Raw genomic sequence first — 26,758 nt, 5'->3', positions numbered from 1 at the left:
GTGTTATGAGGGTATGAGACTGAGGAAACAGGAAGTGAGTGAGAAGGCAGGCAGAAGAAATGAGCTGTAGGCCTATCTCCACCTACTTCCATGTCTACTCTTATTATTTTGTTGTTCAGTGTTGCCCCTTTAATATCTAATAACACATCATAATTCAAGAAGTAGAAGGAATGTGGGACGTGTCCATGTGAGGTGGATCCTCATCAGTCTGAGACCTGAAACCTCAGACCTGCAGGTTTCAAACTGGAAACTTTTACCACAAAGTCATAAAACACACGACGGCTGCAGCTGAAGAGGAAACGGCTCCACATGCACAGAGTTAAAGTTAGAGGAAGTCACATCTGTGTCAGAGTTATCATTAACAACAATGTTTATCAGGAATAAACTACTTGTATAAATAATGATTTAATCACATTAAGAAACACTGTTATCATGATAAAATATTTAAACAGGTAAACACACTCAATTATAGAAATCTACACATTTATTTACACACACATCTGCAGGTTGTAACAACAAACAAAGAGTCCAGTCTGAACAGGTGAGCGTTGAGCTGCAGGTGAACGTGTCACACTTCAGTTCAGTTCAAGTGAATCAAATCTGATTAATAATCAATAATTGTCATCGATTTACCCAGTAATCTGAATAAGACACCGACTATGATCATTAGACACAACAACACAACAGACACAACAACACAACACAACACAACACAACACAACACAACACAACACAACACAACACAACACAACACAACACAACACAACACAACACAACACAACACAACACAACACAACACAACACAACACAACAGTGTGTGTGTCCTTACATCCATAGAAGACTCTGGACTAATGAGAAATAAACCAGGAAGTGGAGAGTCGGAAATGGGGACTGTTCACCTTCAAAGTAAAAGTCACACATTGGCAGCAGTGAATAATTTCAGAATAAGACGTCGACACCTATGGAGAGACATTTTAGTCAAAACTTGATGAACAAATAAATACAAATTTACCAGGAAATGTATCCCAAAATAAATCCATTAATAAATTTAAACATGTACATGACACATAATGTTTGTTTATTAATTCATTTATTTACTGATTCTTTTTTACATTACATTTTTCATTTATTTCACACCAGATAATTTAAAGGACAGAGATGAATATAGTTTAATAATGAACTCAGCGTCATGGTAACAGAAAAAAAATCATTGGCTGGTAGGATTAGTAGCTGATGGTTTTTGTGCTGCTCTACATCAGCAGGAAATGCACATCACATATCAAACTGATTCACATTGTTTTATTTGATTCAGTGAAAACACAAAGAAAAAGAAATCACATGTAATTCATTCTATTCAGCGTCCATACAACATTATGTTTGTTTCCAGTTGTGTTTCTTGTTGCGTCTGTTTACCTGTGACCAGCTCACAAACAGCCTGTAAAGTTGAACATGAACAGTGAATTTGTTTAAAATGTGTTTTTCTCCTCAGTGACGCTGGCGGCTCAGAGACTTTTAGCTATGTGATATTAGGCCACCATATTAAGTCACCACGGTTTTTGTCCTGTAATAATCGACGCTTCCATCTTTAAAAGAAGAGGAAGATGTTTACAAGAATCATTGAGAAGAGTTTAAAAAAAATACAACTTAATCCATGAATGTGAAAACGTGAGTGAGAGACAGTGACAGACATGAAGAGACTGAACGGTCTGTTCAACAGTGAGAAGGTTTCTGTGACAGGAGGAGACTCTGATTCACTCAACACAGAGACACTGAGGAACCAGACCAGAGTCTAAACCCAAGATACAGAGGTTGAGTGAAGGTGGTGTTGAAGGTGTAGATGTGGATCAGTGAGTCAGAGGAGACTCTGTAGAAGGACAGAGAGCCAGCAGGACAGTCCACATACACTGCTACTCTGTTAGAGACAGAGGAGGAGGAGGAGGAGGAGGAGGAGGAGGAGGAGGAGGTGATACGTGTCTTGTTGTTATTGTGCCAGACTGAGTAACCACCATCAAAGCAGTACAGACACCAGGACTGATCGTTCCTTCCAAACACACAGTCTCTACTGTTTCCTTTCCTGCTGATTCCTCTGTAACTCACTGATATATAAACCTCTCCTCTCATCTCGACCTCCCAGTAAAAGCGACCAGTCAGACCAGTTGAACACAGCAGCTGAGGTCGAAGGTCAAATCTGTCTGGATGATCAGGATATGACTGATGCTTCTCCACACATGTTGCCTTCCTGTTGTTGTCAGACAGTTTGATCTTTGTGTTCACTGTGTTTGTGTCGATTGTGAGTCGACAGGAATCTGATGGAGAGAACAAGACACAGCTGCAGTTATTGATCATGTGATCAGTTATTGACAATTTGATGAAGACTCATGACGTCAGTGATGTGACAGTGTGAAGATGGTTGAATGTGCTGCTCAAAGTAAAAACACACTTACACTTCCATGGACCTGGTGTCAGGAATTGGACTCCAGCAGGCTCCACCCTGAAAGGAGGAGGGGGGTCAGAGCAGCACGTTCTCTGTCAGCATGCACACATGGACATTACATGGCTCTCACACACACACAGTTTTATCACTGTGTTCACATGGAGGCTGGTATGTATGGATGAACACTGAGCACAGAGAGGAAGGAGCTGGAGTCTTTATCTAGTGATGATACAGAGCAGGAGGAGACGAGGAGGAAACACTTCATGGGCCCTAGTTTCCTAGACCGAGCGAAGTCTAAGCTCAGCGCAGCTTCGCCACGCCAACGAGGCGTGTCCAGGTCCATTTCGCAAGTTTGGTGGGCAGCGCAGTCCGACTTAGGCCAACGCAAGCCCTCCCCTTGTCCCTCCTACCGGTGCAAACGGCAAAGGGGGAGGAGAGAGGGCGGGAGGAAGACAGGAGGAGGAGAGAAAGGCCGATTCGGATCTTCACCAATCAAATGAGCTCCTCTCCTCACCTTTTTTTTTTTTCTTTTTTTTTTCTTTGTGTGTAAGAAAATATTGATACAGCATAATATTGCAATATTTTGAACGGCGACAACTGTATCGATACACAGACGCCAAGGATCAATCTTTTATTAAATAAATTATTATATAAATTGCAATGGTGAATTGAATGTTTTGGTACTAGGAGTTACTTGTTTAGTCCACTAGTGCTGCTGGAGGCACCTGTTACACCCACGTCTGTATTCTCCCAGTGTCTCCTCCCCTCCCTGTATCTCTCCCTCTTTCCTAGGGGCGGGCCCCAGACGCAGGCTGCTGCTGCTGCAGGGCACACACCTGAGGCTCATCTGCTCATCAACCCACTGCTCAAAAACACCGGCTCTCCACTCATTCATCGCCAGATCTTTACAGTCACCACGTTGGTAACTTTGTCAGGCTCCTTCTCTGTGATCTTTAGTATCCAGTGTTCTCTAGTCTCCTGTGTTTTTGTGTCCTTAGCCTTTTTCCTCTCCTTCGTGTTTTTTGCTCCCGTGTCTCCTGCCTCGTTTTGACCCTGTCTCCCTGTGCTCCCAGATTCCCTGCCCTGCCAGCAAGCAGCCGCTCTGGACCCGCTCCCCCTTCCCCGGACCCTCTCCCCCACCACGCCTCACCGTCCTGGCCTGCCTGCCCTCCTGTGTCCTCCAGCTCCCTCTACCTCCCTCTCCTGCTCTCCAGCCCCAACCTCCCCTGTGGATTCAATAAAGTCCATATTGTGTGTTAACTCAGACGTCTGCCTTCTTGGTCCACCAGCCACCTGTTGTCACAGAAAGATCTGGCCATGACGGACCTCGACGCAGACACTGGGGATCTCCGGGACACCATCTCCAGTCAAGATTCCCTTCTACGGAAACATGACCAACTCCTGGGAACTCTCATGGACAATTCAGCTGCTCTCACAGGGCAAGTAAACCATATCACTGCTCAGCTCTCAGCTCTTTCAGTTCAACTCTCTCAAATCTCTTTCACTCAGCCTGCTGAACCACCTCCGGCCCCTACGCCTGCCCCAGCAGAACCCAGCTACCCCAGCCCCATTAGAGAACCCCGCACTGTGGACCCGGAGCCCTACGCTGGGGATCCGCTTAAGTGTAAGCCTTTTCTCCTTCAGTGCTCCCTAGTGTTAGGGCAAAGACCCCTTACTTATTCTTCTGAAGAATCTAAGGTACAGTACCTTGTGGGGTTACTTCGTGGGAGGGCGTTGGATTGGGCTACAGCCTTGTGGGCGGTTTCCCCTGTCTATTTCACTTCCTTCGTTCTTTTTGTAGATGAATTTAAGAAAATTTTTGATCACTCTGTAGAGTCACATGAGGCTTCAAGTCAGCTTCTTTCTCTCAAGCAGGGCTCCCGTAGTGTAGCTGATTATTCTATTGAGTTTCGTGTGTTAGCAGCGGGTTCTGGGTGGAATGATGCAGCGCTACGGGGTGTGTTCGTCAGGGGGTTAACTGAACAGCTGAAGGACGAGCTAGCAGCTAGGGACGAGACAACCTCTCTTGATTCCCTCATTTCCTTAGCAGTTAGAGTGGATGCTCGGCTCAGAGAGAGACGTCGGGTGAGATGCAGCCAGCCCTCTGCACCACGCCCCTTTAACATCCCCGCTGTCCTGCCTCCCGGCCACCATTCCCCTGTGTCCACCTCTCCTCGGCAGCCACCCCCCAGCTTTCCTGAACCCGGACCTATGCAACTGGACCGGACCCGCCTGACACCAGAGGAGCGGTTCAGGCGTATGTCGGCCAAGGAATGCCTGTACTGTGGCCAAGGGGGTCATTTCATCGCTGTCTGCCCTCTACGCCCAAACTCCTAGGCTCGCCTGCCATGGAGGAGCGGCAGGTGAGCTTTACTGACTCCTCCCCACCCAGCGCCAAACGCTTTTCTGTGCAGGCATCCCTGAGCACTCCCACAGGTCCTCTTCAGCTCTCCGCCTTGGTGGACTCGGGAGCGGAGGACAACTTCATTGACGAAGGGATGGCACGACAGGCTGGTCTCCCTACCGAACCTTTGGAAACCCCTATCAGGGTCAGAGCTTTGGATGGAAGGTTAATCGCCCGAGTAACCCACCAATCCACTCCTATCCAGCTGCAGGTGTCGGGAAATCACTGTGAGTTTTTGACTTTTAAAGTTATACCTTCACGTTCTGCTCCCATTGTTCTAGGCCACTCCTGGCTCGTCCTCCACAACCCGCACCTGGATTGGGCAGCTGGTAGGATTATCAATTGGAGTGAGTACTGTCACCGAGTTTGCCTGCCGTCCGCCCCTCCACCCGCTGAGGGTGGCATCCTCCCCCCTGTGTCCCCCTCTCCTGACCTCTCTCTCGTTCCCTCTAACTACCATGATCTTGCTTATGTTTTCAGTAAGGAGAGCGCCCTCTCCATGCCACCCCATCGCCCCTATGACTGTGCCATCGACCTCGTCCCTGGAGCCCCGTTACCCTCAGGCCGGCTGTATAATCTCTCTCGGCCTGAGAGAGAGGCGATGGAGAAATATATTGCAGAGTCTCTGGCGGCTGGGATAATTCGCCCTTCCTCGTCCCCTCTGGGAGCTGGTTTCTTTTTTGTGAGTAAAAAAGACAAGTCACTTCGTCCATGTATTGATTTTCGAGGCCTCAATAAGATCACTGTAAAAAATAAGTACCCTCTGCCCCTCATGTCATCTGCCTTTGAACCCCTCCACGGTGCCACCATCTTCACCAAGTTAGATCTAAGGAACGCCTACCATCTTGTTCGCATCCGCGAGGGAGATGAGTGGAAGACAGCATTTAACACCCCACTCGGTCACTTTGAATACTTGGTGATGCCCTTCGGCCTAACCAACGCACCAGCCGTCTTCCAGGCCCTCGTTAATGATGTGTTGAGAGACTGTCTTAACCGTTTTGTGTTTGTCTATATAGACGACATCCTGATCTTCTCCCGCACCCTGGAGGAGCATGTAACCCATGTCCGGCAGGTTCTCCAGCGGCTTATGGAGAACAGGCTATATGTGAAAGCGGAGAAGTGCGAATTCCACACAACTTCAGTCACGTTCCTGGGATCCATTATCAAGAGGGGGCAGGTAATGGCAGATCCTGAAAAAATCAAAGCTGTCACAGAGTGGCCGGTCCCGATGTCCGTGAAGCAGCTGCAGAGGTTCCTTGGGTTTGCCAACTTCTACAGAAGATTTATCAAGGGGTACAGCTCTGTAGCAGCCCCCTTAACTCGACTTACCTCCCCCAAGGTCCCCTTCGGTTGGTCGCCTGAGGCAGACGCTGCATTCCAGCATCTCAAGGGATTATTCACCTCGGCTCCTATCCTCACACAACCTGACCCCCGGCGTGAGTTTGTAGTGGAAGTGGACGCCTCGGACGTGGGAGTAGGGGCAGTTCTGTCCCAACGTGGTGAGTCTGACAACCTGTTGCACCCCTGTGCTTTTTTCTCCCGCAGACTCACCAGCCCTGAGCGCAACTACGATGTGGGGAACCGAGAGTTGCTAGCAGTGAAACTGGCCTTGGAGGAGTGGAGGCACTGGCTCGAGGGGGCGGAGCATCCGTTTCTGGTATGGACTGACCATAAGAACCTTGCTTACATTCAAACTGCTAAACGTCTGAACGCCCGTCAAGCCCGGTGGGCCTTGTTTTTTGACCGTTTCAATTTCACCATCACCTACCGCCCCGGGAATAAGAATGTCAAACCAGATGCTCTCTCCAGACAGTTCTCCCTTGCAGACTCCCCCTCGAGCCAGGATCCCATTCTGCCTCCCTCCCGTGTGGTAGGAATGATGACATGGGAGATCGAGTCCAGTATCCACGAGGCCCTCCGCAACCAACCTGACCCTGGCAACGGGCCCCCAGGCAAACGCTTTGTGCCGGATGCGGTGAGGTCTAAGGTCCTGCAGTGGGGTCATTGTTCACGTTTTGCCTGTCATCCAGGGGCCAACCGAACCTTGCATCTCCTCCAGCGTCACTTCTGGTGGCCATCCATGGACGCAGACACACGTGCCTTTGTCGCCGCCTGCCAGGTGTGTGCCCGTGGCAAATCATCCCACAGGCCTCCTGCGGGTCTCCTCTATCCCCTGCCGGTCCCAAGTCGCCCCTGGTCCCACATTGCAGTGGATTTTGTTACCGGGCTGCCTCCATCGCAAGGTAATACAGTGATACTTACCATTGTGGATCGTTTTTCCAAGTCTGTCCACTTTGTCGCCCTACCAAAGCTTCCCTCTGCTCGAGAAACAGCGGATCTTCTGGTAACACAGGTTTTTAGACTCCACGGGATCCCTGCGGACATTGTCTCAGACCGGGGGCCCCAGTTCACGTCTCGAGTCTGGAGGGCCTTTTGTTCAGCCCTGGGGGCGTCGGTCAGCTTGTCCTCTGGGTTTCACCCCCAGTCGAACGGGCAGGCAGAGCGGGCAAACCAGGATCTGGAAGCGGCCCTGCGCTGTGTGGCGGCCCAGAACCCGGCATCTTGGAGCACCCATCTGGCATGGATCGAGTACGCCCACAACTCCCTCTCCAGTTCAGCAACAGGTATGACCCCATTTGAGTGTGCCCTGGGGTATCTGCCACCTCTTTTCCCAGCCCAGGAGGGGGAGATTGCGGTCCCATCCGTTCAACACCATTTTCGCCACTGCCGCAGGGTTTGGAGGAAGGCTCGCGCTGCTCTGCTCCGCTCTGTGATGAGGAACCGTCGCTTGGCTGATCGGCGCCGCACCCCTGCACCGGCCTACAAACCAGGTCAGAAAGTCTGGTTATCCTCTAAAAACATCCCCCTGAAGACTGATTATAGGAAACTGTCTCCGCGCTACCTGGGTCCATTCGAGATTCATTCTATAGTTAACCCTGTTGCAGTGAAACTGAAGCTCCCGTCTTCCCTCAAGGTGCATCCAGTGTTTCATGTTTCCCAATTAAAACCCGTCTCGGACAGCCCTCTGTGCCCGCCAGCCGACCCCCCTCCAACCCCCCAACTGGTTGACGGCGGCCTGGTGTACTCCGTCCGCCAGGGACGGGGGTTCCAGTACCTGGTCGACTGGGAGAGTTATGGCCCTGAGGAACGCTCCTGGGTCCCCCGCTCCTTCATTGTGGATCCAGTGATGGTGAGGGAGTTTCATCGGGCTCACCCAGGGAAGCCGGGTGGGTCGCCAGGTGGCGACCATTGAGGGGGGGGGTCCTGTTACACCCACGTCTGTATTCTCCCAGTGTCTCCTCCCCTCCCTGTATCTCTCCCTCTTTCCTAGGGGCGGGCCCCAGACGCAGGCTGCTGCTGCTGCAGGGCACACACCTGAGGCTCATCTGCTCATCAACCCACTGCTCAAAAACACCGGCTCTCCACTCATTCATCGCCAGATCTTTACAGTCACCACGTTGGTAACTTTGTCAGGCTCCTTCTCTGTGATCTTTAGTATCCAGTGTTCTCTAGTCTCCTGTGTTTTTGTGTCCTTAGCCTTTTTCCTCTCCTTCGTGTTTTTTGCTCCCGTGTCTCCTGCCTCGTTTTGACCCTGTCTCCCTGTGCTCCCAGATTCCCTGCCCTGCCAGCAAGCAGCCGCTCTGGACCCGCTCCCCCTTCCCCGGACCCTCTCCCCCACCACGCCTCACCGTCCTGGCCTGCCTGCCCTCCTGTGTCCTCCAGCTCCCTCTACCTCCCTCTCCTGCTCTCCAGCCCCAACCTCCCCTGTGGATTCAATAAAGTCCATATTGTGTGTTAACTCAGACGTCTGCCTTCTTGGTCCACCAGCCACCTGTTGTCACAGCACCAGAGAAAGAGATAAGGAAAGCAGCGCAGTGTTTAAATCAAACATACACTTATTTTATAAAGTGTAGAATGTGCCACAGTGCGACGGATACTCATCCATAGCAAAGCTTCCTGTTACAACAAACACCGGTGAAGTGTGCTGGACGAGCTCTGGTTTCTATCTCGTGGAGGACCAGGAGAGACCGGGACTGCACCTGGAACACCGCTGCTGAGGCTTCACCTCAGGCGGCACGTCACATCACCTACTGTAAATGAAGCACCGCGGGCACTGCAGACCAGCTGGAGGAGCTAATGTTACATGAGCCTACAGACTCTGCTAGCTGACAAGCTAACATTAGCTAGTGTGGTTGTGGTGCGGGATGCTGTGGTCGTTCCCACTCACTGCTAACAACACGGGAAAATCCACAACTGTTATTCGTATGTGTGACAGACGAGTGTCCCTTAGTGCTAGTGTCTGCATTTGTGTTTTGCATGTGTGTGACTGCAGCCTTTATTGCCAGGGGAGCATACATCAGTCCGACTGCCCATAAGTCCGACAGCTCATTTCTCCGACTACCCATTCTACAGTGTTAAGGTTAGGTTTAGGGTAAGGTTAAGGGTTAGGGATACTTAAGTCGGAGAAATGGGAGGTCGGACTAATGGACGCAAAAATAAAGAAATGTATATGGTCGGAGAAATGGGTAGTCGGACGGACGTCATGCGCCCTTATTGCCAGACACGAAGTGGAAGCGCCAGAGTGTAAAAAATGAATAAGGTTATATTTCATTTTCAATTGAACATTTTTATTTATATAAAACTACTTTTTTTTTTTTTTACTTGTAGTGGTGCAGCAATCCACATGTTACTGTAGTATTTAATTAATTTGAACTAGTAGGCAATACAAACAGTTAATTTTGTCAGATGCATATGTTTGCCCATTTTGCATTAATAAAAATGATTGAAGAGGTAAACAGACGTGGAGTTTATCTTTTTAGAAAACACAGATGTTAACAAAGTTTTTATTTGGTGATGAATTACTATTATCTGATGTAAATAAATATGCCACCTTGGATTTTAAGATGCATAATACATTCTTAATTTGTCAGTGAATTATGTAGAATATCGCAATATATCACAATATTCCACAAAATTTGGATCGCAATATTGTATCACAGCGTGACTCAAGTATCGTGATGCATATCGCATTGTGAGGTCCTTGCCAATACACACCCCTAAGCTTTGTTATACACTCCCACAGTTCTTTACAACATCCATTAGATAATGAAATAGCAGTGGTTCAAGTGTGACACCACCTTACAACATACTAAAGGCAAAAAGAAAAATGAAAAGATTTTTCAGACTCTTTTTAAAAAGTCTTGCTTTGATGGTAAAATCCCTGTAAGTTTGCCAAGATGATTTTTATCCATTTTGAATTATGCTGGTGTGAATTCAGACAATTGAAGTAAAATATAGAGATGCACACTGAGTGATTGGTGGAAAGAGGAAACCAACTATTAGATCTGTAGTGAACAGACAGTTCCGAACAGGACATCCACAGCTGCTTTTCAGTGCCAGTTCGTCCCTGCTGTGTTAATTCAGGTGGAGTTTCCCTTACGCGTGCCAACAGCCTTTGATCTCTGCTTTGATCTGACGTCAGATGTGACGGGACAATCTATAAAGATATAAATTCACGTGTTGATTCCATTAGTTGCATCAAATAGTGGTTATTGTGGATATTTATTGCATTGAAATGTGCCTGGAACTGTGGAAACCTGCCTGTGAGGTCCTGGTGACGTGTGTGCACTGCACATCAGTCAGCCAAACTTCCACTGCACCTGCTGCGCTTCGCCCTGCGCTGAGAATAGACCTGGTTTGAGGTGGCGAACTTTCAGCGCAACCTCGGCGGGACATTTTCGCACGAAGCTTCCACTGCACCAAGCTGAATCTGTGACGCCTCCCCCTGCTGCGCGGCCACGCCTATCTCAGCGCAGCGCGATCTGCCAATCTGCCAATCTGACTTTGCGCTAGGCTGCGCTGGTCGAAACTTGCATTACACCGGCTGCGCTACCTTGCGCCACCTGCGCTGCGCCACCAAACTAGGGCCCAATGTGTTTTCTCCATGTGATTGTCGCTGGGACCAACACTTTCTCACTCTCAGTGCGTCAACAGCCTGACGAACGGTCACTGTCCCTCATCGTCACATGCCTGACTCATTAGGTACCCGTTTTTCCTCATGTGATGACGAGCGGGGCAACCTGGGGATTTCAATTGATTCCAATGCAATCCCCTTCGCGGCGATATGTGACGCTCAGAGTAAAGTGATCCAGCCGACACGGCCGCAGCACTGAAAGACGCCGTGAGTGTCAGTTCCGCTTTTCCCTTAAAGCTTTATTGAACCTGATGCTGCTGTGTCTGACGTAGCTTTCGGCAAGAACGTCATTTCGGTTTTTATTTATTTATTTATTTAGTGATCATGGTGTTGGTGCAGAATAATCAATCAATCAATAAATAAATGACGTCCTTGTTGGAAGCTGCGTCAGACCAAGGGGGGTTTGTGGATTCTACAAGTGAAGACCACTTCTGCGTTCAAAAAGCTGCAGTTTAGATTAATCGATATTCTGCCATGACATCATCCAAGGAAAATTTGTTTGTTTTTTCCTGCGACCAATGAAATTTTGGTAGGCTAATGATTTTGTGGTCGACCAGTGCTCGACTATTTGGGGGCAGCCCTGGAAAGCAGTGATTTCTGTTTTCTTTTTCAGGTTTGAAAATGCCACCAATATCCTGTACCATTCAATATTATTTTATTTAATGGCATTTATGTCAAAGATACAAGAGAGTGATAATACACACATAGCAGCCGATAAAATTTGTTGTTCAGCATCTCATGACTGATGAAAAATTTGCCATGTGCAGTAGAATTTTGATGCATCGCAATGCATCGTAGAATCGTATCAAATCGAATCAAATCAAATCAAATCGAATCGAATCGTTACCTGGTGATGAATGATGTAATTCGTTCACAGAGGTTCGCTCCAGGTATCACACAGGTATCTCAAGCACTTGTAGATGGTTGTATGATAAGCCAACAGAACAGAAAAATGAACAGCACCATTTAGAACCTCCATCAGGCCCTTTTGTAAATATGTACATAGACTTTGTACATATGCCAAACTGTCAGGGTTACAAATCACTGACCGTTTTTCTAAATGAGTAGAATGCTATCCAACATGAAAAGAAGATGCAAGAACTATTGTGAAATGTTTGCTGAAAGAACTGATTCCAAGATTCAGAGTACCACGAGCAATTGACAGTGCCAGAGGTCCAGCATTTGTCTCAAAAATCACACAGACTCTCTCAAAAGCTCTTGGGTTCACTTGGCAATTACACGTTCCATATTATCCACAAAGTTCAGGTCAGGTAGAAAGAATGAACTCGACCATCAAAGAAAGACTGACAAAAACAACGATGGCAACGGGTTTGAAATAGCCTGACGCACTGCGATTGGTGTTGTACTCCATCAGGAGTGCACCAAATGCAGACCCATGTCCACCGGTGTAAGTCCTCCCTTAACACCAAGCAAAACCACTCTGATTTGGACAGATGAGTACACGTTTGACTATGTGAAGAAATTAACTGAAATCTAACGAAAATATCACTTACAGGTGGCAGACAGATTCCAAAGACCTTCGGATGAGCCCATTCACGCTTTCAGAGAGGGGGATTTTGTACTAATAAAATCTTTGGAAAAGGTGTCATTGTCTCCTAGGTGGAAGGGTCCATATCAGGTGTTGCTGTGGACAAGAACATCTCTGAAAGTCGAAGGCAGTGCGAAGTGCATGCGACAAGGTGCAGATTCACCCCGAAGGTCGAGGGGGTGGCTCACTCTGGCTCGTGATCGGAGCAGCTCTTCTCTTTGTTCTCCTCTGGAGATCTCTTTTGCTCTGGTTGCAGATGGAGAACCATCAGAGTAAGGTGAAAGGTGAAACTCCAACGACGTTGATTTTGAGCTGCCTCAGAGGGGACACTCTCAGCAGAGAGATCCTGCAGACATTGCAGTGATCTAATGTGGTGAGAATGAACTGATGAACCCCCCAGCACTTCACATCAACATGAGTTTTGTGGCAAGGTGAAATCCCAGGCAGGGATTGAACCCGGTAATAGTCATGCGTGCTTACCAGTCACCCAAAGGGACATCCCCTTGGCCAAGTCAATTGGAGGCATAGTGACAGGACCCGTCAACTGTCACATCTCTCCCCCTCTTTTCACAAGCACGTCCTTGTGCTCCGCGCAGGCTGCCACACATTAGGAATCCATGGACCCACCCTTAGTGTTACATGGATCCTGCCAACAACGCCAGAATGTGGCAAGGTGAAGAGGGCCCAGGCGGGCTTCGAACCCACACCTCCCGGGTAATAGTCATGCACGCTGACCAGTCACCCAAAGGGACATCTCCTTGGCCAAGTAGCCAGGGTGCATGATCAATTGGAGGCATAGAGACAGGACCCGTCAACTGTCACAGTTTGAAGAAAGATGATGCATTTGACACAAATGACCATGCTGAGACGTCCATGGATCACACAACAGTAAGAAAGTTATCAAAATGAGTTGACTTATTTGATACACTACCTTTAATATATTCTCATTTAATTACACTTAAGTTCAAATCACATAGTAATAATAAAGAAAAAGAGTAGTTTCAAATTATTTATACTTTCTTCTCATTAGAATATCCTTTGCGATCATTACATGTGTTGTTGTTTGAAATCATCTGATCTGCTGGTGAGGCCAAGTGTCCTCATCACTCATTGAGGTTAATAAATCACTGATACATATGTCTGCTTGACATATGAGGAGAAAAGTTGAGGATCAAAGAGATGGGTTCCATACCACCATGCATCGTATGTGCTTGTAACCTCTCCATGGTGGTGACCCTCTACTGTGCGCTCAGCACATTGGTTGAAGATCATTCCTCCTGTCAACTGTTACTACATTATTATGATTGTTTTGTCTTGTTTATTGTAATTCCACTTTGAACGTTTCATATTTACCTTCATACATTTAGTCTGATACTGAATGCCTTGTTATGTAATCCTCATATACTACTGTTTTTGATTCATGTGTTGTACCAAGTGATTACACACCCTTAATGACGTCATCTGGATGATACTAGACTTTTTGGGTTTTCCTCCATGACATTGAGGTTTCTTCCCGTAGGTCTGACTCCATGGTTAGAATAGTTAGCGCAGGTGTCTTTTTTACCTCCTCTTGTTTATCCCATTGGCTCCAGCGGATTCATGGGTCACATGTCAGATAAGCTGACATGCTATAATGCTATATAATGGCGCATTTCCACTAGCACGGCTCGACTCGATACGGCTCGGCTCGGCTCGGTTTGGTTGTGTTTCCATTACAACTGAGTATCACTAGTGCCTCCTCGACGTGGGCGGGGTCGTCATAACACAGCGCCAAGCAACGCTCTAAACTCTGTAAATATATAACTTTTGCAACATTTGAAACATTTTCAGGCGAGAAAGTAGTCGTTTAGATCCCCAACGTGTTGAAAATCTGACAAAATACCAGCTGTTTACAATTTTGTTCCGACGAAGTCGGCGTTAGTAAAGCTAGCCGTAGTGAGCAACACACTTCCGGTTATTTTCACAAAATAAAATATCCGTTGCCTTTTATCATAAGGAAAGCCATTGCGATAGAATTGGTGCTTTTACTTTGTAAACAGGAAGTGAACTTACCCTCGCTGTAGCTAGCTTTAAACCGCCGTTTTGACTGCTCTCGTCCCGTTAAGTTAATTAGCGGTCGTTTTCTCCCCAGGGTGACGATCGTAGGCTGGCCGGCGGAGCACGTCAGGAGCCGGGCTGCTGCCTCTATGATGTTGCGGTCGCTGCTTGGACCTGGAGCTTCACTTCTCCAAAAAACATCAGGGCAAACTTCTAAACAGCCGTCGTTTGGATAAACTAACCGCACATTGGGGATCTAAACAGTTACTTTCTCGCATGAAAAAATATTAAAACTTAATAAAGTCACGTAATAACAGGCTTCAGCAGGAACATTTCTGTTGTCGGTCGTTGCGCGGTTATGACGCTTCCAGTGACTCATCGGCCAATCAGTGGAAGGCAGTCGGCTGACGTCACATTTTAGTAACGCTTCGGCTCACTTGGAACCAGGGCTGAGGTGATACCAAAAGTGTACCTGGTTGCAGGTACTGGGTGCTAGTGGAAACACACAAATAGCGTGCCGAGCCGAGCCGAAGCGCGCTAGTGGAAACGCGCCATAAGAGGGGTGTGAATATTACATCATGATATTATTTGACTCACATGATTCTGTTTTTCATTGTGTTTAATATTACAACACCATCTTTATCAATGTTAATGCATTTATTTGTTTAACTCATTGGCTGCCATTGACGTCTATAGACGTCAATCTAATTACAACCGTTCACTGCCATTGACGTCGATAGACGTCAATTGCGTTTTTCAACGGGAGGGGCTGGAGGACGGTCTGGCGGAGCTTGTCCATCAATATCAGGCTTGTAAACTAGTGTAAAGACGTGTAGCTGCCCTGTAGGTGGCAGTAGTGCCCTCTTTGGATGAGAGATCAGCATTGATTATGAGAAGAAGAAGCGAGATGACAAGAGATATGCTAAAGAAACTTACGCACGGAGCCTATGTGTTACGCACGTCAGCACATTATGTACCGTATGTGTCGCGGTAGTTCGGAGAGGAAGAGGGTCGCGATCGTGAGAAAACGATGGAGATCATTGAAAAAGACACCGACGAACGACACCGACGCTGGACACCGGCGACCAAGCCGGGCTGAGCGGCCGGTGAGAGAGTCAGCTCACGGTGCGTCACCACATTCAGCTCAACTGACGGCTCGGCAGCCGTGCCCGGATTCGTCAGATGAGCGGTTCCGTCCGGATCAACCAGGAGCAGCAGAGACTCGTCAAGACAAGGTAATAATATAATACATCAATGGTAAAAAAATAAAAAATAAACTAACTTGCTAGCGAGCTAACTTTTACTGCTAGAAGGGCGGATCGCTTATCGCCGGCGGAAAGGTTAAAAAAAAAAAAACTCTGACTACGTCTATAAGAGATGTATTTTTATGGTAGGCTTAATTCTATATATTTCTATAATTTACAGGTCGTGGATCGAGCAGTGGTCAACCATGGGGCAGAGGTCATGTGACAGCTACAAACGTACAAAAAAGTAAATTATTATTTTTCCATCAAAAGTCCTTTCTCAGTGTTGTTTTTGTTGTTTTATAGAAGGAGAACACTGTTCAGATGTGTGAGGTGTCACTAAAGCAAAAAATATAAACGTCAAAGTCACTGTTCTGCTTGACACGTTTCTTTCCACAAAAAGCTCGTTTTCTCAGTGTTTTGGTCAAAAACTGGTGTTTTTGGCGAAACCAGCCTATGTTCTACTGTTCTTTACAAAAGAACGGAAGAAGGTAGAAACAAACTTTTTTTCCCCCTATTGAACGAAGACAGTCTACTCTTTCTCTTGGTAGTTTCGGTGTTTACATAGTCATAGAACACAATATTCTGTGGGTCTTATAAGATCGTTCAAAATGCTCTAAAACGGCTGGCAGTATGGGGCTCTCTGCTCTGAAAATGGCTGGCAGCCAATTAGTTAATTGTTTATTACATTTTACATTTGATCTCATAGGTAATTACTGATTTCAGCAGTAATTATTAGCAGAACTATGCAGGATTTCAGCAGTAATTATTGTGGCTCAGAGACACTGTGATGGTTGAGTGACCTATTATGAGGTGAATGGGGTCTAGGCCAACGCGCCCACCCCCCCCGCTGGCTGAAAACCGCACTTGCACCGTCTCGGTGTCACAAATCTCGTCAATGGATAGAACTATCGCGAGAAACTGCCTTACGGCAGTACGAGATAGGAACGCAGATGACATCATGCATGTCATGAATCGTGATTGGTTTGAGTTCGGAAAGTCGGAGGAAACCATGGAAACATGAAATGTTTGTACTGATGAAGTTCGGCTTGTGGCTAACACAGAGCTAATGCTAACACGGACACACACACACCATGGATCTTTTATAAGATAATGTAATACATCATGACACACACACACACGCCTTCGCGTTTGGAACCTTTATTCATGTGTGTGTATGTCTGTGTCTTTGTGTCTTTGTCTGTGTGTGGCCGTATTAGCGTTAGCTCCGTGTTAGCATTAGCTCCGTGTTAGCGTTAGCTCCGTGTTAGCAGGGTTTAGCAAACACCGCTCTCTACCTTCAGCAGTAAACACAAGCACAGTGTAGGTGGTGGAGAGGGTGGAAGAGGTGGTGGCGGCGAGTTTTTTTTTTTTTTTTTTACGACAGTGACATGTGCCCAAGGGGGCAGTTGTCGGTCTGAGAAGTGAAGCTCACTTCCGCATTCAAAAAACTGCAATCCCCTCGGCTGTCGCTGGGGGCTGGCTCCAGAAGGGAGCAATTCCAATTGAGCCCCATGTTAAAATAGCCGATTTTACAGCTTAAAAAAACATATTTACAGCCTGGTACATTTCATTTTTTTGGTCTCAACTGATAGTTTCTACCCCCGCACACACTCTGAGGGGGGTGAATTTTTTTTAAACTCTACCATTTTACTGTTATTAGGTTAAAAGTTCTGGCCAATTAGAGCGCGGGAACGTTGAGTGACAGGTCCGGAGACCACTGCTTTGAGGCCAGTGGGCGGGCCCTCGGCCGGCTAACGGCCGCACCGCTCCAAATATGGCAAGTAGAATCCAATATGGCGCGGTTCAAACCTCCGTAGTAGCGGCATATAACAGACTCCTCCAAACCAATGGGTGACGTCACGGGTGCTACGTCCATTCTTTTTACAGTCTATGCATGTGCCTCCCAGGACTGTGGGAGAGGGGAAAAAAAAGAGAAACCAACGAAGGAGCGAGCTATTTCCGGCCGACTTGCATAGTTCTGCTTTAAGGTGCTAAATTATAGTGTATTGATCTTATGATCAATAAGAGGGGATTGTTCGAGAATTATTTCACTTGCCTATAGATAGTTTGTGTAGTTAAAGGGATATTCCGGCATAAGTTTAACCCATGGTCCAACGCACCGTAACACAGAGTTAGACCCCCCCTCGAGAGATGAAGTCTGCTAACCGCTAGCTTCTCTAGTTAGCAATGACCGCACCATAACAAACAGCGCAGTATACGGATCCACTAGCCACCGATCAAAAAGCCACTTATGGCCACAAATAATGCTCAGAACAGCACCAAACGTCATCGACAGTAGCTACAAACAGGGTCCCAGTACATAATACGAGGCATCAAACATCTGTTAGCTTAGCCTGGTTTCTATTGAAACGAGACGAAAACAACTCACCCACTCTCCTCCAGTTATACGCTATGCAGCAACTGTCCGTGTCCAACATAGAGTCCAGGCACTGACAACACGTCCGAGGCCGACTGGCAGCACAATCATCAGGTTTCAGCGGCCACCGACAGGCAGTGACCACCACACTGACCACTTGATTCCCCCATATCCTATCTGTGATGTCTGCTTGTACAGGTAGTCAGCTGGCGTGGAGGCGATTAATGCTCAAGGATGAATGTGTGTGTATTACTCCATAATGCAGCCAAAGTTCCTATGTATCTTGCCTATCAGTTTATAAAAGTTATTATCGAGTGTTCACAGGGGAATGAACGGAGAGAATGACGTAAACAAGCGCAAGATTAGACGCAACGTCACGCGCGATCAGGACGCCGTTTGTTGCCCGGAAGAGACTGTCTGTAATTTAGTGAAGGAGACATCACAGCAGGGACAACACGGCTGAGTTTATGGAGTTTGAGAACAACAACGACTGATTTCATTTCGATGGGCGCCACTATCAGTTTGAGAACAAGTTTACTGAAGACAAGCTGAAGGAAATGGAGGAGTAAAGTCAAAGAGCGGCAGCTGCAGTGGAGACTATGTTCTGGAAATGGAGGCTAAAGTGACAGAGGGAGAGAGCTGGTGGAGGATATGTGCTGGACCTGGGGGAATCAAGTGGTCAGTGTGGTGGTCACTGCCTGTTGGTGGCCGCTGAAACCAGATGTTTGTGCTGCCAGTCGGCCTCGGACGTGTGTTGTCAGTGCCTGGACTCTATACTGGACATGGAAAGTTGCTGCATAGCATATAACTGGAGGAGAGTGGGTGAGTTGTTTTCGACTCTTTTCAATAAAAACCAGGCAAAGCTAACAGATGTTTGATGCCTCGTATCATGTGCTGGGACCCTGTTTGTACTGTTGATGACGTTTGGTGCTGTTCTGAGCATTATTTGTGGCTATAAGTGGCTTTTTGATCGGTGGCTAGTGGATCCATACTGCGCTGTTTGTTATGGTGCGGTCATTGCTAAAGTTGCTACAACTGGAGAAGCTAGCGGTTAGCAGACTACATCTCTCGAGGGGGGGTCTAACTCGGTGTTACGGTGCGTTGGACCATGGGTTAAATTTATGCCAGAATATCCCTTTAATGGCCAATCCCTCTGTGTCATAGTGACTTTCTGTTAGATTACTGCTGGGGGCAGTTATCTGCCCTACCTTCTCTCTGAGGAAAATGCCAAGGCCATGGTCCTCTTTGGCGTCCTCAATCTCACTCTCTGACTAGTTGCAGACACAGCTGTAGAGTTAGATCAGGGGTACTCAAATACATTTTTCGAAGGGCCAGAATTTTTCTTCACAGACACCTTGGGGGCCGCACATTCAAATAGGCCTAGATTGAAATTAAATTCACCTTTTTCGTCTAATGATTTAAATTTTTTTTATTTTACTTGTAAGCACATAATTTTTATTTATACACTTCATGGTGTTTTGTATGATATAAAATGAAAAATCTTGACATTGTCATATCATCATTTACATAGCATGCTGGAGCTTTACACTGCTGACTTGTATCCTCAGACATGCCCTGTGATTTTCAGCTTAAATATGAAAGGAGGCTGACCATCACAGGACTGTGCACCGCTGACGTGCACGAAAAATGCGTCTCATCAAATGCGCGCGGCTACGGCTTTTGAGTTGTGAGCGTGCATGACTCGCGGCTACAGTGAATGGGTTTGAGCGCGCGCAAAAGACGCTTCATCTGAACGGCCCCCCATGCATGATGCACACACAGTTGAACCAAGACGGGGGTGAAAATCACCCACGGTCTCTGCAGACAGGCAGGGAAAACCCTGCAGTCCAGCCCGCTCCCCAAACACTCGCGCATGGTCATTTGGGTTCGTCAGCGTTTCTGTATCCCAGTGCAGGGCCTCACAGGCACACACAAACGCTCCGCACGTGTTTCTATGTCCCAGCGCATTGACTTACAGGCGCACGGAGCCCGAGAAATACAGTATACAGTAATATGTAAACTAGTAGAACTCAGTCGCGGGCCTGATTGGAAGGTTCGGTGGGCCGGATGCGGCCCGCGGGCCGCCTATTGAGTACCGCTGAGTTAGATGATAACGCTCTCCGTCACTTTGTGCCCCCCCCCTCCCCACACACACAAAAATATAAACTGAAAGAAAATAAAAATAAACTAGAACACATCATGTGATGGATTTTGGTGAAATTAATAATAATAAAATAAAATAAAAAATAATATATAATAATATAAAAATATCTAGTTTTCTTTTCCTATCTGTTACATGATGTCACTTCAGTGTGAGACACACACGTTCACTCACTAGACTTGTTCGACATGAACTGCGCCTTGCCTGGAAGGTGGCCGAGACCAGGCGGCAGCAGCAGGGGGCGGTGACGGAAAGCTGCCGTCAAGTCAGACAGATTCCAGCCGCCGTCAATACAAACAGGAAGTCACCAAAATATACATTCTTATGCTGTACTACAATTGTCCAGTAAATAACCAATGTATTTGTGAGAACAGAAGTTTGACTCAGTGTGAATATTCTTTAAAGCAGTTACCGTGACATGTAGACTACTGTATACTCATTGTACACAGTGAGTCACAATGAGACACCGAAGTCATGATGAGGAGAAACTCCTGATCCCAGTAGTTCATCACTGTGACTGATGAAAGCTGCACAGCTCATGTTTGAATCACTCAGAGATTTTGAATTCAGTATAAACTGTGTTGGGACTAGTCAGAATGTGACAGAGGATGTCAGTGGAGTGGGCGGAGCTTCAATGTGGCCTACACCACCTCTGGTTATGATCTGAGTGATCAGAGATGATGTCGTCATCAATGCATCAACCATCTGAGACTGATGTTAATACCAGGTGTGAACGGGGCCATAGAAAATGTTCCAGCTCCTCCCCCTCTATCAGACAGTGTGTGTGGCTGCAGCAGCCTCTCCATACCTGAGAGAGTCCAGTCTCCAGTCTGGATCCTCCAGTCCAGCAGACAGCAGCTTCACTCCTGAGGCTCCTGGATGGTTGTAGCTCAGGTCCAGCTCTCTCAGATGGGAGGGGTTGGAGCTCAGAGCTGAGGCCAGAGAAGCACAGCCTTCCTCTGTGATCAGACATCCTAACAGACTGAACACACACAACAACACACAGGAACCCTCTGTTCAACTCCTGCTGCTGTGTTCAAGTGTCATCAGATATACAGCTGGATGGATCCTCACCTGAGAGTCTCCAGTCTACAGTGTGGACTCTCCAGTCCACCAGACAGCAGCTTCACTCCTGAGTCCTGCAGGTTGTTGTTACTCAGGTCCAGGTGTCTCAGACTAGAGGATTGGGAGCTGAGGACTGAGGACAGAGCTTCACAGCTTCTCCCTGAGAGGTTACAGCTGCTCAGTCTGAAGAGATGATCATGAGGAAAGAAAGGAATTTCACATTTGACCTGTTGCAAAAACAAAAAGTGTTTTTTTATATAATGATGAATAAATCCAACTATCGCTACACTTACACAGCTTTGTTACAGGTTTTGACCACTGGCAGCAGCCTCAGAAGAGCCTCCTCTGAAGCAGAGTATTTCTTCAGGTCAAACACATCCGGATCTTCGTCTGATGACAGTAAGATGAAGACCAGAGCCGACCATTGAGCAGGAGACAGTTTATCTGTGGAGAGACTTCCTGATCTCAGGGACTGTTGGATCTCCTCCACTAGAGAACGATCATTCAGTTCATTCAGACAGTGGAACAGGTTGATGCTTTTCTCTGCAGAGGGAGTCTCTTCAATCTTCTTCTTGATGTACTGGACTGTTTCTTTATTGGACTGTGAGTCACTTCCTGTCTGAGTCATCAGACCTCGTAGGAGAGTCTGATTGGTCTTCAGTGAAAGACCCAGGAGGAAGCGGAGGAACAAGTCCAGGTGTCCATTTGGACTCTGTAAGGCCTCGTCCACAGCACTCTGGTAGAAGTTTGTTTCTGCAGATTTTGTTTTTGTTGTTTCAGTCTTCTTGTTGTTCTTGTTGATTGATTTCTTTCTTGACATCAGGTTGAGTCCAGAGTTGATGAAGGTCAGATGAACATGAAGAGCAGCCAGAAACTCCTGAACACTCAGATGGACGAAGCAGAACACCTTGTCCTGGTACAGGCCGCTCTCCTCTTTAAAGATCTGTGTGAACACTCCTGAGTACACTGAGGCTACTCTGATATCGATGCCACACTCTGTCAGGTCTGATTCATAGAAGATCAGGTTTCCTTTCTGCAGCTGCTCAAATGCTAGTTTTCCCAGAGACTCAATCATCTTCCTGCTCTCTGGACTCCAGTGTGGATCTGTCTCAGCTCCTCCATCATACTTGACCTTCTTCACTTTGGACTGAACCACCAGGAAGTGGATGTACATCTCAGTCAGGGTCTTGGGTAGCTTTCCTCCCTCTCTGGTCTTCAACAGCTCCCCCAGAACTGTAGCAGTGATCCAGCAGAAGACTGGGATGTGGCACATGATGTGGAGGCTTCGTGAGGTCTTGATGTGGGATATGATCTCTCTGGCCTGTTTCTCATCTCTGAACCTCTTCCTGAAGTACTCCTCCTTCTGTGGGTCAGTGAACCCTCTGACCTCTGTCACCATGTCAACACACTGAGGAGGGATCTGATTGGCTGCTGCAGGTCGTGTGGTTACCCAGAGGCGAGCAGAGGGAAGCAGTTTCCCCCTGATGAGGTTGGTCAGCAGCACGTTGACTGAGGTAGACTCTGTCACATCAGTCAGGATCTCAGTGTTGTGGAAGTCCAGAGGAAGTCGACACTCGTCCAGACCGTCAAAGATGAAGACGACCTGGAACTGATCAAACCTGCAGATTCCTGCTTCTTTGGTTTCAGTGAAGAAGTGATGAACAAGTTCCACCAAACTGGACTTTTTCTCTTTCAGCACATTCAGCTCTCTGAAGGTGAAGGGAAATGTGAAGTGTATGTCCTGGTTGTCTTTGTCCTCAGCCCAGTCCAGAGTGAACTTCTGTGTTAAGACTGTTTTCCCAATGCCAGCCACTCCCGTTGTCATCACTGTTCTGATTGGTCGGTCTCTTCCTGGTGGGGCTTTAAAGATGTCTTCTTGTCTGATGGTTGTTTCTGGTCTGTATGGTTTCCTGGATGCTGTTTCAATCTGTCTGACCTCATGTTCATCATTGACCCCTCCAGTCCCTCCCTCTGTGATGTAGAGCTCTGTGTAGATCTGGTTCAGAAGAGTTGGGTTTCCTGCTGTAGAGATCCCCTCAAACACACACTGGAACTGCTTCTTCAGGGCAGATTTGAGTTTACGTTGACAAACTGCAGCTAAATGTCCTGAATGAAACCACAAGAAATAAGATTCAGGAAGAAAATATAACATATGTCAACTACATGAACATATTTTGTTGTGTTGATGTCAGAACGTCTCATTTGTCCATCATATTGAATCTTTAGAGAAATCCTCTTACTGCTCTGCAGACACTCAGCCAGCTCCTCCTGCTTCAACCTCCTCAGGAAGTTCACTGTGATCTTCACCAATGCCTCTCTATTGCTCCTCCTCTGGTCTTCATCCTCACCATCTAACACCTCCTCATCCTCCCTCTGACTCCCTGAGTTTTCTGGGTAATCTGGACTCAGAAGCTTGTGGATCTTCTTCAGCTCGTTCTTCACAAAAGTGACCATGCTCTCCTCCAGCAACTGGAACAGAAACTCTATGAGTGACAGCATCAAACTAAAACCATGGAGTCAAACATCAGATCCATGTTGGACAGACTGACAATCCACTGGTGTCAAAGTGCAGCATGGAGATGATTGTGAACACAACAGATGTAACAGCAGCTGTTGGACATGTCCTCACCATAAATATGGAGTCCAGGTGTGTTTGATGCTGCTGGGCAGACTGACCACTGGGAACCTCTGAGCTCTCCTGGTCCACTCTGTGGAGGAATCAGTGTCAAGTGAACATCAGTACAGAGAGATAATACAAGATGGACTTTATATGTCCCCTGAGGACGTTCACAAAAGACAGAGACACTTTGGTTTCAGACCTGGTCCAACAACACGTCGTACAAACTGGTTCTTTTCTACAATAACCTCAGTCTGACAATCAGTTACAGCTTACATTTGATCAGCTGATCCACATCCTCCTTTGAACTCAGCACCTAAGCCCTTTGACCAGTCGCTCTTTAAAGACAGACAGCTGGGTTCAGGAGAGTCTGGTCTCTGCTGCTGGATCCTAAAACAACAACACAACTGATAAATCTGCACGTTGGATAAAAACTGATGAAAAATTCCATCACAACAATTGACCTAGTGATAATGTTTAGACTTATATCTATAATATTTATTATAAAAACACATACTATGTTGTAGGGCATTGACGAATATTGAATTTTGGTATTCGTCGAATACTTCCCAAAAGTTGACGAATAGTCGAATATTTGCCTGAAGGTCTTTTTTTTTTAAATCCATGCGGCACCGCTGCTGCCAGCCCTAGCCCTCTACACTGAGCTTGCCTCTGTTAATGACCATAAATAGCCTACACAATGTATTTGCTGCCAGGTGGGAGGGGGAGGGTATAGATGCCATTCCACCGCTTTATTACAGCACCGGGCTTTTGAAAAAAGAAAAACCAGAAAAAGACGAATACTTGACTGTGACACACAGCGTTGATAAGTGGTTTTGATATTCGAATATTCAAATAGTCGGCTATTCGGTGAAACCCCTACTATGTTGATATATATAAAAATGTATCATAAACACAACAACTGACTAAAGAGAGAAGTCTTTCTGTTTTAAAAGACAGACCCTTTAAAAGACAGACTGAAGTTAATAGGAGGATCCATGGAGATGTTGCTCTTCATGGACACACATCTGGATCTAGGTCCAGGTCCAGCAGACTGTGGCTTGTGCTGCTGCTCTGGCCTTGAACACAACACACATAGAGCTTTAAGTATGAATAATGATGGAGCAGCGATCTGAGTCATGGACAGTTAGAAATCCTCATCTGACCTTTGACCTGTGGTCTGGCTCTGATGTCCCCCACACAGAGTGGTTTTAGAGGGAGGGGCTCCCTCCTCTCTGTCCTCACACTGATCCATGCTGCTGAGGTCACATCCACATCAGCTCACACACACTTTGTAGCTTCACCTGCAGAGGAAACACACATCATTCATCTGCACACCAGCTCACATGTCCATCATGTCTCCAGCTGCTCCTCCACTGATTGGCTCTTCTTCTCTGCTTCATATCAGTGTCAGTTGAATGCAGTCACACAGCAGTGAGGAAGAGGAAGCTGCCATCAGCTGCTGTACTTCTATTATCAGTCCACTAGATGGCGTCATAAAGCTGCAGTGAAGTGAAGAGCAGCCCAGCAACATGATCCATGGACGACTGTTTCTATCCACTGACACACACAAGGACTGAGATCCACTGAGTTGATGTGACACAGTCTCTGTGTGGACAGCGTCCCTGTAGAAAACCACTGGATCAAACAGCTACAGCTGATTATTACACACACAACAACTGGGCCTCAACTTATTTCACCTCACAGCTTTCAGCATTCACAGTAATAATATGTAGGAAAAAATCCACACAATAACATTTTCATAGCTGTAGGGGCAGGTGCTCTTGGCGATTGCCCCGTGGCCCTAATAACACAACAACAACAACACAACGACAAGTGGAAGGGGAGAGAACTCAGGTAACGACAGGTGTTAACGAGGAAAACATTCAGACTGTTCACCTTACCTTCACACGAGGAAATAAACTGCAACACAACCGCTGGGTCAAAGTCCAAGTAAACTTTAAACAGGAAATGGAGGACGTTGGGGAGGGGTGACATCTGTAATCTGAAGATAAGAGAAACTGTGTGTGTGTTTGTTGCTTCTCAGTGTTTGTTGAGTTTTTTTTAACTTTTATTTCCAAATAAAGTTTTCTCTTGTGTAGTCACCTCTTCTGATCTGTTCATGATTTACATTTGTAAATATATATTAACATGACTAGTAAAGTTTTTTTTATATGAAGCAAAAAATATTTTAGTTTGATTTGATTTTTAATGACATGAGAAAATTACAGTTCCAAAACTGATAAAACACATCAGCATATCGCATTTCTGTGTTATATTTTCAGAAACTACATGTATAAAGTAAATATATAACATTGTTATATTATGTGAATGATTCAATCATATTTTCTATACATGTGATACAACTTATGTGTATGTGATATACATATATGGGATATTTTTACCAGTAGCCTATTGTTCTTTTATATCATAAACTTGTCTTCACATTTCTAAAAGATTATCACACTAAAGGTCAAGTCTCCAGTTTGTAAACACAACATTCAAACTTGAACATTTTAATTTTGTATTTCAGACACAATTTCAAACGTCAGTGGAAATACTTAAAAATCTTAACTTAAAAAAGTTTGGTAACACTTTACTTGAATAGGTATTCATAAGATTGACATAAAACTGTCATAACCATGACATAACAGCTGTCATAAACATCAATGAATACTTATGACAGCTGTCGTTAAGTGTCATTCGGTAAGTTATGTCACTTTTAAAAGTGGCAAAGTTGACATTATTTGAAATGTCCTTGTTTTGAGAACTTGACATAATTTTTTAAAGTTTGGCAATTAGGTCTGCTATGACAGGTTAAATTGTCTTTATGTCAAGTTGTCAGAACAAAAACATCTCAAACAATGTCAACTTTGCATTAAAGTGAAATTCC

General features: G+C 46.4%; 2 protein-coding genes across 2 annotated transcripts; both read right to left on the bottom strand.

Moving 5' to 3' along the window:
- Positions 1 to 1,583: 1,583 nt before the first annotated feature.
- Positions 1,584 to 21,442, bottom strand: LOC146975610 (stonustoxin subunit beta-like; the record flags this gene model as incomplete). The annotated part of the gene is made up of 4 exons (XM_085794622.1): positions 1,584 to 2,306; positions 2,445 to 2,491; positions 20,992 to 21,165; positions 21,258 to 21,442. Coding segments are annotated over 4 exons (957 nt in total), but the record flags the coding sequence as incomplete, so codon positions are not given.
- A 95-nt stretch (positions 21,443 to 21,537) lies between these two features.
- LOC146975609 (protein NLRC3-like) lies at positions 21,538 to 25,377 on the bottom strand. Its single transcript, XM_085794842.1, has 5 exons — positions 25,032 to 25,377; positions 24,142 to 24,255; positions 23,878 to 23,956; positions 23,489 to 23,717; positions 21,538 to 23,354 (listed from the first exon to the last, which is right to left on the bottom strand). The coding sequence occupies exons 1-5, from the start codon at positions 25,118 to 25,120 to the stop codon at positions 21,538 to 21,540; spliced, it is 2,328 nt and encodes a 775-aa protein (XP_085650968.1). The 5' UTR covers positions 25,121 to 25,377.
- Positions 25,378 to 26,758: the final 1,381 nt, after the last annotated feature.

The sequence above is a fragment of the Trachurus japonicus genome, chromosome 13, assembly GCF_045865225.1.
Source record: "Trachurus japonicus isolate A0001 chromosome 13, Traja_1.0".
NCBI lineage: Eukaryota > Metazoa > Chordata > Actinopteri > Carangiformes > Carangidae > Trachurus > Trachurus japonicus.
The sequence above is the reverse complement of the archived record's forward strand: the minus strand, read 5'-3'. Positions and strand labels throughout refer to the sequence as shown.